Raw genomic sequence first — 14852 nt, forward strand, 5'->3', positions numbered from 1 at the left:
GAAACATGATACAGGCCCACAGGAGTGACTCAAAGAAAGATCAATGGCAAACAGAAAGCAAGCGAAGGACTATTTATTAAGCACCAACCACACATTAGCAGTTTACCCACATGATCTCATTCCTCACAACCACCTTGGGATGTATGAGTCCCCCTCTACAAAGTGGAAACTGAAGCTCCAAAGAGGTTAAATACCCGATCTCAATTCACAAAGCTAGAATTATCACCCAGGCTTGAACCCAAGACCCTTTCCTACAATATGCTAGTTCCCAAAGATGGGAAGATAAATGGTAAAAAAAAAAAAACACTGCCAGGGACTTCCCTGGTAGCCCAGAGATTAAGACTCCACCCTCCCACTGCAGCGGGTGCAGGTTCAATCCCTGGTCAGGAAACTAAGATCCCACATGCCACTGTGCAGCCAGAAAAAGAAAAAAGAAAAAGAAACCACCATGGCAAGAGTGCTACCTGTTTATCAAACTCTATCTGGACTTAACGGTGACAGTGACAACAGGGGTCCAGGGAGGCATCTTCCCTCTCCCTGCCACTGTGAGGTGCCAACTACCCTTTCTGTCTGCCTCTCGGTGGCACTGCCTTGGCGTTTCCAGGGAGCTGAGTCTGGGAGGCCTGCTACTATTCCTCAACTCTTCTCCATCACCACAGTGCTCCTGCCAGCCTGGCTGCTCCCTGCTCTTCTACTCTCTGCTTCTCTTTCTCATCACCTCATCTCCTCACAATTTTCAGGGTTCTTACAAGAGGTAGTAAGATGATTCACTTAGGAAATCATCTTAGCATAGCATAAGCAAGAAAGTTGTTAGGTCCAGGGCCCACCTGTGTTCATCCACCACTAATGCATACAATGGAGAAGGCCTTGGCTTTGAAACCAGGTGGGCCTGGGGCCCCAACTCGGGCCCTCTCTACCCTCTGTCAACAGCAAACATCCCATGCTCTTCGTGTTGTTGCGAAGCGTCAATGCAACACCACGTGCCACATGGCCCAGCACAGGGCAGAACCAAGAGACAGCGCTTCTCTTCTGCTTCACTGGTTACTAAATTATTTCTTCACCAGCAAAGATAACCTGAGCTTCTCCACCCGACTTCTTCCTGGTCTACAACTGTTCCAGAGAAAATGCTGTTTTACAGGCACTCTCAATTTTACATTCATTCAGCTTAATTTTTCAAAAGACACTGATCAAAAATTTTCCAACCAACCACATTGGAGTCACGTAGCAACTTCTACCTTCAAACATCTTTTAAGATTCTGTTTGATACCAAAAAGAATTAAAAATCAGAAGACACAGGCAGGAGAAATCTCTTGACATGAGATCTCCCTTCTATAGAAACGGGTCATATGACGAATTCTCTCTCTTTCTGCTCTGAGCAAATGGACACCCACCACCCAAGGCAATGATTGCTAGCCTTTGGGAGAAACTCCTTTTGAGAATCTGATGAACACTCTAAACCCTATGCCCAGAAAAATGTCAATCTGCACAGAGACATAAAATACTGCCTGGAATTTCATGAGGGTTAAATTCACAAGCCCTCTGAAACCTACCCATCAACAGCAAAGAGCCCTCAACAAGGAACCATCTACGATATTCAAACTGGCAAAATCATCCATTTAGATTTTGTTTCTTTAAGGTGCAATAAACTCAAAAGCCTAGACAAAAACCTCAAGAAGATAAAGAAAGAAGTATTCACATTCAATTCTCCACATCTGGGTTCAGTGTCAACTCTTTCTGGCTCAAAACAAAATGCTATAAATTTAGCAAGGCTCAAAACCTAAAAAGAAGGTTCTCTCTTTGAAGCAAAACATCAAAATAAAGAGATGCCCAAGGCTAGTGAATGTGCTGGGAGGGCGGGCAAGGGAAAAGAAGGTTAAAAGATGAAGTATTAAGAACATCTACACATTGTATTTTTCAATATCATCCTTTTTAATTTTCAATGTCTGTGTATGTTCTTAACATGCATTACATATTTACATAATAGCACACATATATATAATATATGAACAGAAATACATGTTATTTTTACTGACAGGAGTAAGCAATCACAAAAAAAGTTTGTAAATCCTGTCCTACTAGACAGCTTCCAAAATTAGTTTACCTAACAATAGTTTCTCCTAGGTAACTCTCCACAAATGGAATTTCCCTTGAAAATAATCACATTAGCCATCTTTCTTACTCCTGAAATGAGAAGTTGGTTTCAAACTGACTCAACAATAATGCTGAGATTGTTCCACAAAAACCAGTTCCCTCTTTTGCTTTTACAGTCTAATTCTCATAGCTCCACTCACTCCATATCTTTCTGCTGCTGCTGCTGCTGAGTTGCTTCAGTCGTGTCAGACTCTGTGTAACTCCATAGACAGCAGCCCACCAGGCTCCCCCGACCCTGGGATTCTCCAGGCGAGAACACTGGAGTGGGTTGCCATTTCCTTCTCCAATGCATGAAAGTGAAAAGTAAAAGGGAAGTCGCTCAGTCGTGTCTGACTCTTAGCAACCCCATGGACTGCAGCCCACCAGGTTCCTCCATCCATGGGATTTTCCAGGCAAGAGTACTGGAGTGGGGTGTCCATGTAATGAATTAAATAAAAAATCAACTGAAAACACTGGTAAGCATTTTCTACTATGCAGTTCTTACCATAATTGTGATAGTTAATACTCTTCAACTCCTACAATGTCCCCATCACTGAGCTAAATGTTTTACCTGCCTGATGGTACTTAATCTGACTCTCTCCAGTTCAGTTCAGTTCAGTTCAGTCGCTCAGTCGTGTCCGACTCTTTGCGACCCCATGAATCACAGCACGCCAGGCCTCCCTATACATCACCAACTCCCGGAGTTTACTCTTCTAATACACTCCCAGTTTTGTTTTTTTTTAATATTTAATTATTTATTTGGCTGCACCAGATCTTAGTTGCAGCATGTGGGATCTAGTTCCCTGACCAGGGACTGAACTCAGGGCCCCCTGCTTTGGGAGCACAGAGTCTTAGCCACTGGGCCACCAGGGAAGTCCCATATACTCCCAGTTTTGAAGATATAAAGCCAATGCTCAGAAGTCACATGGCTGTGAAGGACCTGGAATTCAAACCTACGTGTGTGTGACCCCAGAGATCATTCTCACCTCAGGGAGGGTAACTGCCTCCTACAAGTAATATATGATACATATGTTAGGTATATACTGTTATATATTAGGTAACAATAATAATACACAGCTATCACATGCATAAGTTCTTTTATGCATAATTGTACTATAATATAAAAATAAGATCCCTGGTTTTTTAAATAAAATCTTACAATACCAAAGGTAGAAAAGTATTTTTAAGTGGTAAAAGAGAATGTCATTGGCAAACAAATCAAAGAATTACTTTAGTTAGCCTTTATGGAATATCAAGAAACTTTACTGTTCTTTTTCAAGTGCTACAAAATCTAATTAATATTAAGAGTTAACATTATTATAAAAGTTTTAAAGACAAGAAAATCTGACCATAAAACATTGCTCTTAAAGTCCATTATAAATCAGATATTCTCTCCAACTATATTAAGAAAGAACATCTGATAATCTGATCAGCCCATAATTCAGTCCCCAAATACCAGCAGAAAAAAGAAATTTCATTGTACTTAACATCTTAACTTGTGCAAAATCAAAGTGATGAATCCCCTAAGTAAAAGGAATGATTTAGTCTACCATACATATAATCCACTCTATTCTCTCTCCACAAGATACCACTTCTGTTTTTAACCTGAAACACGCAGAATTACACAGAACATAAACCCATTCTCAGCATTTTAGGTGAACACTTAGCAATTTGATCCTTTAAAACTAAAAAATCTTCATTAAACAAGTTTACTATTTTGTGTAAATTACTAGTTAAAATCTGCATGGCCTGGATTTGAGGGGAAGAATTTTAATATTTAGAAAGGAAAAACAAATGTCTATACTGCTATTACTAATAATCTCAATGTTGTGATCTAACAATGTTCATTCATTTGCTAACAAATACTTACTGAATACCAACTATATATGAGGCACTGGTCTAGGCCCTTAGAGATAAGTGAAACAAGGTATTGACACTAAAGATTACATTCTCATGGGGGATGAGAAACAGATAACATACAAGTAAAGAAAGATAAAATAATTTCAGGTTATAAATATGATGCTAAAAAACAATAAAATGATAGAAATGTCAAAGAAGATTATTTTTTAAAGTGATGCAGGATGGTCCGTAAGAAGGTCCCATTTGAGCTGAAATTTGAAGAATGATACCAAGAGAAGAAAGTTCTAAGTAGAAAAGGACCATCTCAATTCTTTGCAGCCAAAGATGGAGAAGCTCTATACAGTCAGCAAAAACAAGACCAGGAGCTGACTGTGGCTCAGACCATGAACTCCTTATTGCCAAATTCAGACTTAAATTGAAGAAAGTAGGGAAAACCACTAGACCATTCAGGTATGACCTAAATCAAATCCCTTATGATTATACAGTGGAAGTGAGAAATAGATTTAAGGGCCTAGATCTGATAGATAGAGGGCCTGATGAACTATGGAATGAGGTTCATGACACTGTACAGGAGACAGGGATCAAGACCATCCCCATATTAAAGAAATGCAAAAAAGCAAAATGGCTGTCTGGGGAGGCCTTACAAATAGCTGTGAAAAGAAGAGAAGCGAAAAGCAAAGGAGAAAAGGAAAGATATAAGCATCTGAATGCAGAGTTCCAAGGAATAGCAAGAAGAGATAAGAAAGCCTTCTTCAGCGATCAATGCAAAGAAATAGAGGAAAACAACAGAATGGGAAAGACTAGGGATCTCTTCAAGAAAATCAGAGATACCAAGGGAACATTTCATGCAAAGATGAGCTCGATAAAGGACAGAAATGGTATGGACCTAACAGAAGCAGAAGATATTAAGAAGAGGTGGCAAGAATATACAGAAGAACTGTACAAAAAAGATCTTCACAACCCAGATAATCACGACGGTGTCATCACTGACCTAGAGCCAGACAACCTGCAGTGTGAAGTCAAGTGGGCTTTAGAAAGCATCACTACGAACAAAGCTAGTGAAGGTGATGGAATTCCAGTTGAGCTATTCCAAATCCTAAAAGATGATGCTGTGAAAGTGCTGCACTCAATATGCCAGCAAATTTGGAAAACTCAGCAGTGGCCACAGGACTGGAAAAGGTCAGTTTTCATTCCAATCCCAAAGAAAGGCAATGCCAAAGAATGCTCAAACTACCGCACAATTGCACTCATCTCACACGCTAGTAAAGTAATGCTCAAATTCTCCAAGCCAGGCTTCAGCAAAACGTGAACCGTGAACTTCCTGATGTTCAAGCTGGTTTTAGAAAAGGCAGAGGAACCAGAGATCAAATTGCCAACATCTGCCGGATCATGGAAAAAGCAAGAGAGTTCCAGAAAAACATCTATTTCTGCTTTATTGACTATGCCAAAGCCTGTAACTGTGTGGATCACAATAAACTGTGGAAAATTCTGAAAGAGATGGGAATACCAGACCACCTGATCTGCCTCTTGAGAAATCTGTATGCAGGTCAGGAAGCAACGGTTAGAACTGGACATGGAACAACAGACTGGTTCCAAATAGGAAAAGGAGTTCGTCAAGGCTGTATATTGTCACCCTGCTTATTTAACTTATATGCAGAGTACATCATGAGAAACGCTGGACTGGAAGAAACACAAGCTGGAATCAAGATTGCTGGGAGAAATATCAATAACCTCAGATATGCAGATGACACTACCCTTATGGCAGAAAGTGAAGAGGAACTCAAAAGCCTCTTGATGAAAGTGAAAGTGGAGAGTGAAAAAGTTGGCTTAAAGCTCAACATTCAGAAAACGAAGATCATGGCATCTGGTCCCACCACTTCATGGCAAATAGATGGGGAAACAGTGGAAACAGTGTCAGACTTTATTTTTCTGGGCTCCAAAATCACTACAGACGGTGACTGCAGCCATGAAATTAAAAGACGCTTACTTCTTGGAAGGAAAGTTATGACCAACCTAGATAGCATATTCAAAAGCGGAAACATTACTTTGCCAACAAAGGTTCGTCTAGTCAAGGCTATGGTTTTTCCTGTGGTCATGTATGGATGTGAGAGTTGGACTGTGAAGAAGGCTGAGCACCAAAGAATTGATGCTTTTGAACTGTGGTGTTGAAGAAGACTCTTGAGAGTCCCTTGGACTGCAAGGAGATCCAACCAGTCCATTCTGAAGGAGATCAGCCCTGGGATTTCTTTGGAAGGAATGATGCTAAAGCTGAAACTCCAGTACTTTGGCCACCTCATGCGAAGAGTTGACTCATTGGAAAAGACTCTGATGCTGGGAGGGACTGGGGGCAGGAGGAGAAGCGGACGACAGAGGATGAGATGGCTGGATGGCATCACTGACTCGATGCACGTGAGTCTCAGTGAACTCCGGGAGTTGGTGATGGACAATGAGGCCTGGCGTGCTGCGATTCATGGGGTCACAAAGAGTTGTACATGACTGAGCGACTGATCTGATCTGATCTGATCTGATCACCATATGAGAGGTTTTATTTCACAATTTAATTCATTTTTATGTCTTGGATGGGTTATATCCTGGAGAGACCCACTTTATGATGAATTCTGTTTATAGCTTACAATATTTACTGATAATTATCCAATGCATCTGTGCACACACAAAGCTAACCTGATACACAGAAAAAACAGTAATAGTAATAACAATTTCCCAATCTTTTAGTCTAAGCCGGAAGCACTTAACTCTGGGGAACGAGCAGTAATGATTACGCTAAATCTTTGAGTATCTGATGAAAGCAATGAACTCTGTCCTCCCAAAAAAAAAAAAAAAAAAGTATATACACAGAAACTTTACATAAAATTTTAGGAGGTTGTTAGAACCTTGAAGCCCATCTATAACACATACACCCTATCCCCAACCAGAAATCCATGAATTCTAGGTTAAGAATTAAGCAGTAATTATCATACTCAGATGGTATGGATATGAATGCAAGCTGCCACTCTACTTTTAAATCATTCACAAATCAGGAATGCTTACTCTCAATTTATATTGGCCCACATAAGACTCTGTACAGGAATTTTCTCTATTCTACAGAAACAGACTTTTAGGATAGATACAGATATAATTAGATATATATATATACAGATATACATATATAGAGAATATAAATGCTGCTGCTGCTGCTGCTGCTAAATCGCTTCAGTAACGTCCGACTCTGTGCAACCCCATAGACGGCAGCCCACCAGGCTCCCCCGTCCCTGGGATTCTCCAGGCAAGAACACTGGAGTGGGTTGCCATTTCCTTCTCCAATGCATGAAAGTGAAAAGTCAAAGTGAAGTTGCTCAGTCATGTCTGACTCCTAGCGACCCCATGGACTGCAGCCCACCAGGCTCCTCCGTCCATGGGATTCTCCAGCCAAGAGTACTGGAGTGGGGTGCCATTGCCTTTTCCGAGAATATAGATAAACAGATATATATATACAGAGAGAGAGAGAGATTTATACATATATGTATGAAGAAAGATAGATAAATTCCCACCTAAAAGTGAATGAAATACCTCTTCACTACACCTACTGTAATCTTTCACACATGATAACAGTGTAATTTGAGATTTGGTTTGTGCAAAATCTTATAATTTCTTCTCCCGAAGAAAAATATTACCACATTGCTTCAAAGGCTGCAAAGCTGAACATTAACACCTATTAACTTACAGATGTTCTTCTGGTTCAAAAGCAAAGCTTATGATTATTTTTTTTAAACCATTCACACATAACACAAACACACACTACAATTTAGTTGCCTAAGGAATATACATCAATTACAAATTATAAAACAGAAAGAGAGTCACAAAGAAGAAAAACTCACGGTTACCAAAGGGGGAAAAGGGAGGGGGGTAATAAATTAGAGGAGTTTGGGGTTAGCAGATTTAAACTACTATAAAACAGGGAAATAACAAGGCCCTACAGGGAATTATATTTAATATCTTGTAATAAACCATAAGGGAAAAGAAAATAAAGAAATACTTCACTAATCTAAGGTACAAACTAGGTCACTAGATCAATGGTTCTGAACCTTTTTTGATTCCAATACCCCTTCAAGAATTTGAAAAATGTTATACAATTCTCCCATTTAAAAAAAAAAATGGACATGTGCATACAAAATGTGCATATAAATTCATTCTGTTCAGTGCATTTCAAATTAAATCAAGGGTTTAAAAATGCCTATACCTACAACACAAGTATATTATGGCTGCCTGTTTCTGGGAAGGGGAACTAAATAGGAAAACCAACTTGGAAGGAAGAATTTTCATTACATATCCTTTTGTATTTTTCAAAATTTGAACCATAAAACTCTACTATCTATTCAAACCACCAGTAAGTTAAAAATAAAAAAGCATTACACTCAAATATGTGGCAGGATACCAATGCAGAAGGTAAAAAAATCTTCAGATAAAGATATTTAAAATAACTAGTCTACCAAAATCAACATATCTGCACACTGTTTCTTCATATTTGGGGGTGGAAAGAGGTTCCTGACCACAAAACTATGCTCTTGTTTCCTAATTTTCAGAGAAATTTCCAGTTTCAACTTTTTGCTATGAAAATATAAAAAGTCAAATAATAATTTCACATTATTCATATTCTAACTTCTGAAATCTCAGTTAAATGACAATAATTAGTAATGTATTGGATGTGGTACTGCCATATCTCTTGATTTTTATTATCATTCCCATTTGAAAGATATGGAAACCAAGCTTTCTGACGTTAACTCACTTGCCCTGGGCAACAAAGCTAGAAGTTAGCTAGAACTTTTGCAGGAAACAAAGCCTATGTACCTCCTCCCATGCCACACTGCAGCATAACCTCCACAAAGGAAGGTGAACACTAAAATCAAGGACACTATTTCTCAGGCGATCATTCTCATTATAAATACAGTTTAGAGCCCTAGACCATTATAAAAACTGAAAATTCTATCTGCATTTTCCTATACACTATACAAACCAGATACAAATCAAAGAGAGGAATTATCCCATCTAACAATTTCAAAAGCACAAAAACTAGTTTTACCTTGAAATTATTTAAGTCCTTACAAACTGTCACCCTATAAAATAAAAATGTATGCTGAATCATAAGCCTAAAGTTAAAAAAAAAATCAGAGAATGAGTGTCACAGAAATGTTACCCATCTAAAGGTTTCAATATCAAGAGGCAAAGAGTTTCTTTCTGCTGAACAGCACCTCCAGGCATCAAAGTTTTGGGAATATCTGATACCGACTGTTCGAACTATAAGCAAAATGTCTCAGAAACGTATGATGAATTGTGAGCCTAGCAACAATGATGCCACTTCCATTATAATCACATTTTCAAAGAGGTGGTAGTTTTCAAAAACATTTCTCTCAAATCTAAATGTATATAATCGTTTAAAGTTAAAAAGAGAAGGAAATAAGGAGTGGGTAGAGAACATAAACCACCTGACCAGATAATAACTCCTAGTAGTTATTAGTATTATTGCAATTATTATTCACGGGTGTGTGTGTGTATCTGCATAGTGTTTATCTCGTCCTAGGTACCTGTCAAAGTCTGCTTCCTGTCCTGCTGTGCAGGTACCCAGAAAGCATCAAAGTCTTTACTTTCTTATGACGCTCATAAGGCACTCAACCTCTACTGAATTTCCCTTATCAGGAAAATGAGGAAAAGTCCCTCAAGCTTAAAAACTTTAGGACCTTCTGAAAATACTTTCAGAAGTACTTCATGGAGAAAATTCAGATGTCTATATGTCAAGGTCTATCCTGCAATTTCACAATTGCAGGAAAAGCCAGGTCACTCTAATATATTAACACAGACAGAACTACGTGCTGGTGCTGCTTTCTGCAGAGAATAAAATCACTGATACAAATTTCAAAACCCCACCTATTAGAAAAAGAGCAAAAGAGATGAAACTTTCCTTTCACTTTATTACAGTTCTGCAAATAAAGAGACTTTTTAAAATGCTAAGCAATAATGGTAGTGTTACTTATTTGACTGAGTTACAGTCAAATACTATGATGTCTATAATAAACATTTTTATAGGGCAAACACACAAAATAAGTGATCATTAATGAATACCTAATTTTTGAGCTTTCAAAAAGTATATGTTAAAAATGTTACAAAATTACAATGTTTATACAATTTCCATTTTCAAACTCCCCTAAAATTAAAGACCTTAAGGACATGTTTTTACTTTATTCTTTAAAGCAACCCCCAAAATTCAACTGTACTTTATACTGCACCCCCAAATAAAATTAACTCAAGCCTTCCAAGTTAGTCAAAACAATTCTATAGAAAATTAAATCAGTAGCTAGCCTTTGGCATGCATGTATAATTTATTCTGGTTTTTCCTAAAGAAATGGCAAAAAAAGAAAAGAAATTCATCTTACATTTTCATTATGTTCATAAACCACTTCCTAAAGTTGTAAGAAGGCACACAAACAAAAGTCAATCCATTGTAAGGACAACAAATGTCATTCAACAAACTCTCTACATTCACTATAATCAAGAACATACACACATTTCTCAAGTCTGTACATGACTGTTACTTCTTTGTTATTCTACAGATATGGAAATCTAACTTATGGAATGCTTCCTAAATATTTTCCCAAAACGTGCTTATTACACAAGAATCACTTTTAGTCTGTCTGGAATTAAGCTTGCAGATGTATCTCGTATTATATGATCTTGTTGCTCTCCAATGCTCCTATGCTGGCAAAATATACAAGTTCACAAAAATCACATTTTTGGAGAGCAGAAATCTTGGAAATTTTTCAGTACTACCGGACTACGTTTAAAATATAGGAAAAAGAAATACAAATAGCCAATAAACACATGAAAAGATGTTCAGTGTCACTAATAATTAGGGAAATAAAAACCACAATGAACTACCACTTCATGCACATTATGATTGCTATTATCAAAAAAAGAAAAGAACAAGTGTCAGTGAGAATGTGCAGAAATTGGAAGAAGCCTTGGGCACTGCTGGTAGGAATGTAAAATGGTGCAGCTGCTGTGGAAAAGAGCATGGCAATTACTCAAAAAATTAAACATATGACCTAGTAGTTCCACTTCTGGGTATATACCCAAAAGAAGTGAAAGCAGGGACTCAAACAGATATTTATACACCCATGTTCATAGCAGCATTATTCTCAATAACCAAAAGGCGGAAAAAGATGAGTTTTGTGTGCATGAGTGTGTGTGTGTGTGTGTGTGTGATGGAATATTAATCAGCCTTAAAAAGGAAAGAAATTCTGTCACGTGCTACAACATGGATGAATCTTCAGGACATTACACTAAGCAAGACAAGCCAACCACAAGAGAGACAAATATTGTAGGATTCCACTTATACAAGATACCTAAAGTATTCAAATTCATAGACAGAAAGTAGAATGATGGCTACAAAGAGGTTAGGGGCAGAGGTAACGGGGAGGCAGTATTTATTTAATGGACACAGGATTTCAGTTGGGGAAAGATGAAAAAGTCCTGGAGATGAGAGGTGGGGATGGATGCTTTCACAATGCAAAGGTAAATGCCATGCTTAATGCATACTTTAAAATAGGCAAAGTGATCAATATTATGTTATATATATTTTACCACATTTTTTTAAATAAGGTAAGCAACAGCAAAGTGTTGAAACATGAGCCAAATCTGCCTCATGCATGCCTCTTTCACTACGCACAAAACCAACATCATGGCTCTGAGTGGTCAGTTAAATTCCAATTTAAATGTTTACCATGGACCCCAAGAAATTAATATAACAAAGTTTAAATCTGTTCTAAAAAAGTTTAAACTGCTTCCGCCAAATAAAGTCCTTTGCCAAACAGAGATGATAGTAGTTATCAGCTGTCCATTTCAGAGAAAATAAATTAATAAAAAACCCAATATACCTCCCAACTTTGTAGTTCAAGCATGGCTACTTTTATCCCTAGCAAGTTTTTCTTTCATTTTTCTTTCAAAGTCTTACAAAGACTATTTTCATTTTTACCAGCAAAATCTTTAGTCAAAAATTTTCTCCACCAAACTCATATGAGCTCATCTTCATTAACTGTAGATATATCATCTCTACAGTAATAAATATTCATTTCATCTCCACCAACTTCAAGTTTACACTGGGAAAAACATAAGCATAAATTCATGTGGGAAAAACAGAAGCTTGAAATATCCTCCGCTACATTTTCTAGTCACACTCCAGCTTTTCTTATGATAACTTTCTTATAATACCTTTGAAACAATTTCACAAATCATTATAGAAATAAATGTTCACTAACTAGCAACCAAGTTTTTTCTTTCCTTTGAGCTTAAAGGAAACCAAGTTTTTTTATTTCCTTTGAGAATAAAGTCCAATTTAGAAAAAAAACAGTTCTCATAAGAACTTATCCATAATTAATTCCACAAACAAGAATGATCATCAAATCCATTTCCTGTTTGTACTATCTGAAAACAAGAATGCATGTCATCAATTACTGACCATTTTTTCTCAATTTTAAAAAAATGAATTATTTCAAGTATCATTTTCTATATTTAAATTAACGGTCCCATATCCTCTACTACTTCCTGTGATTAAGACTGTACAATTTATAGGTGTCATTGCATACAATGTATACATCTAAATCTCAACAGAAAAAAAAAAGAAAAACACAGACCCAGACATCTTAAAGTTTCTGTGGCGTTCAGTTTTTCTACTTATCAATGTTAGAGATACTCCTGATAATAAGTTTTTTTTCATCTGTCCATGGCTATTTATTTAGGTTCAACTGAGCCCTCTAAAAAGGGGGAGTGACTTGTCTAAAACATGTCCTTCAACTTGCAACATAGAATTTTAACAAATATGGAACTTACAAAAAGAAAATTATATACAGATATAAAAAGATGAATTGAAAAGGAATCCACACCTGGTCATGAGCCTTACCTTTTAGCAGCGGCAGAGGTGTTAACTCAATAGGCTTGCCTTGAGACCTAAACTGTGAGGAACTTTGCGACCTCTTCTGTCTGGCTTTTCTGACGGACTTCCGAGAAAATCCGTCTACTTTATCCACTGATGGAGGAGTAGTTGGTGCTGAGGACATATCCCTACTGAAGAGAAAGAAGTATCATCCACACACCCCCAAGGTGGAAGCAAACAAGTGTGTTACACAAATTCTAAAATTCTCACACACTTTTTTTGAAAATGGGAATATGGGGGAAAAAAAGCAAATAAAATCAATTAACAGTTCTATATTCAATGGGAAAACAGAAAAACTTGGTGGAAAATAGAATTTAAGTACTATATAAACAACATTGTAATATTGCAGTAAAGATGTTCATTTATACCTGAAAAAATTCTTCTAAGCCATGTACTCATTTTTTAACTGCACAGCTCTTCTCATCTTGAGATCCTAAATTAATTTTGGAGCTATTCTGCAACTGGAAAACTTCCATCGATACATTTTCCCAAGATATTTAATATTATGAATGGGCTCTAGAGTTGAAATCCTTATGGTACTTCAAGAATCTACACCAATGGATCACAGCAAGGTGAAATTTACAATTTCTGAACTAACAAGGCATGTCTTTTTAATGCAATGTGCTAGCTAAAATAAACGACACCATACCACCAATGAAGACAGGCTAGATTAAACAGAACACATAAAGGGCATAATTAAAATCATTTCAAAGAAGTCATCTTTTTCAAAGAAGCCATCTGATGTTACTAAAGCTTAAAAACTATGATGAAATCGTGCACCAAAATTGACGTAAAAACCTAAAGTCACAGCCTACTTAGACAACAAAGTTGAGTTCCCTTGAAGTTCATCATCAAATATTAATTTTCATTCCATCAAACTAATGGAACAGAACAGTTCCTTGAGATTTTTTTTAACCTTCTCAAACTATTAAAATGAAGGCTATTTCCTAAAAGTAACAAGCATTAAGCTCAGTTTCATTCACCAATTTAAACAGATGCCCTTATTTCCATGGCACCCAGGCTCCACCATGCCCCATGTAAAATGAATGGCAGTCTTGAATAGAAATAAGACACATAGTGGAAACGCTGAAATGCAATCACTCACCTGGCATCCCTACATAACATGAGTGGCTTTTAACCTCGAAATAAAAGAGTAAGGGAGTTTCTTTCTGAACGTGTGAGAATAAAAAGTTACCTGGATTAGCTGGATTCTGACAGAGCAAAAATAACAAAAACAGAAACCAAGAACAAACAAAACCTTACAGTGCTGAGGTTTGGGATGCTGAAGTCCCGTTTGGCTCTTTTTAAAAAAAAAGGTTTTTAGCAATCTAATTTAGCCTCAAATACAATGTGATAGATAATTGCAAAGCATGAATGACTGTAGAAGTAAGGTCACTTAAAAATTCATAATGACTGCATCTACAAGAAGCTCCACAACACATTTGTATGTTGTAAATTTAGGGGCAGCTTTCTTTTCCAATCTGGTATGTGAGTTATTTAGATTACACGTAACCCTCACAACACAAAATTTCCGTAAATCCTGTTCCTCCATCACTCATTTTGTCTCCCCTTTATTCTTCACGTCTCATCTTACAGATAAGTTACTGGTACCAAAAAAAAAAAAAATTTTTTTTAAATCACTTGACCCTTATGCCCGCAGCCCAGGATAAACGTCAAGGATCTCAACCCTGAAGCGCTGCAGAACTGAACGTGCAGTAGCAGCGGGTCGGTGCAAAGCCCGGGGAAACAGGTTTCGCCCCGAACTAGAGCGCCCAAGCTTTATCATCCTCTGAGCAGCAGGCATAGGGCATTTCCAAAGCTCAGGATAATCCAAAGGGGGTGCTGGGGTGGAGGAGAAAGACAGACAAGGGGTTGGTCTGTA

General features: G+C 37.5%; 1 protein-coding gene across 2 annotated transcripts in view; it reads right to left on the minus strand.

Moving 5' to 3' along the window:
• The window catches only part of PPP2R5E (protein phosphatase 2 regulatory subunit B'epsilon), a 160609-nt gene that overhangs the window by 144767 nt on the left and 990 nt on the right, over positions 1-14852 (minus strand). Inside the window, exon 2 of one of the 2 annotated variants that reach the window (XM_005211993.5) lies at positions 12938-13098. In XM_005211993.5, coding sequence (XP_005212050.1) covers positions 12938-13094 — 157 coding nt within the window. In that variant the 5' untranslated portion in view covers positions 13095-13098. Of the gene's footprint in view, positions 1-12937; positions 13102-14852 lie in introns of both variants that reach the window. The other variant, NM_001083468.1, reaches the window with a different exon arrangement.

Source organism: Bos taurus, chromosome 10 (assembly GCF_002263795.3).
Source record: "Bos taurus isolate L1 Dominette 01449 registration number 42190680 breed Hereford chromosome 10, ARS-UCD2.0, whole genome shotgun sequence".
Taxonomy (NCBI): Eukaryota; Metazoa; Chordata; class Mammalia; order Artiodactyla; family Bovidae; genus Bos; species Bos taurus.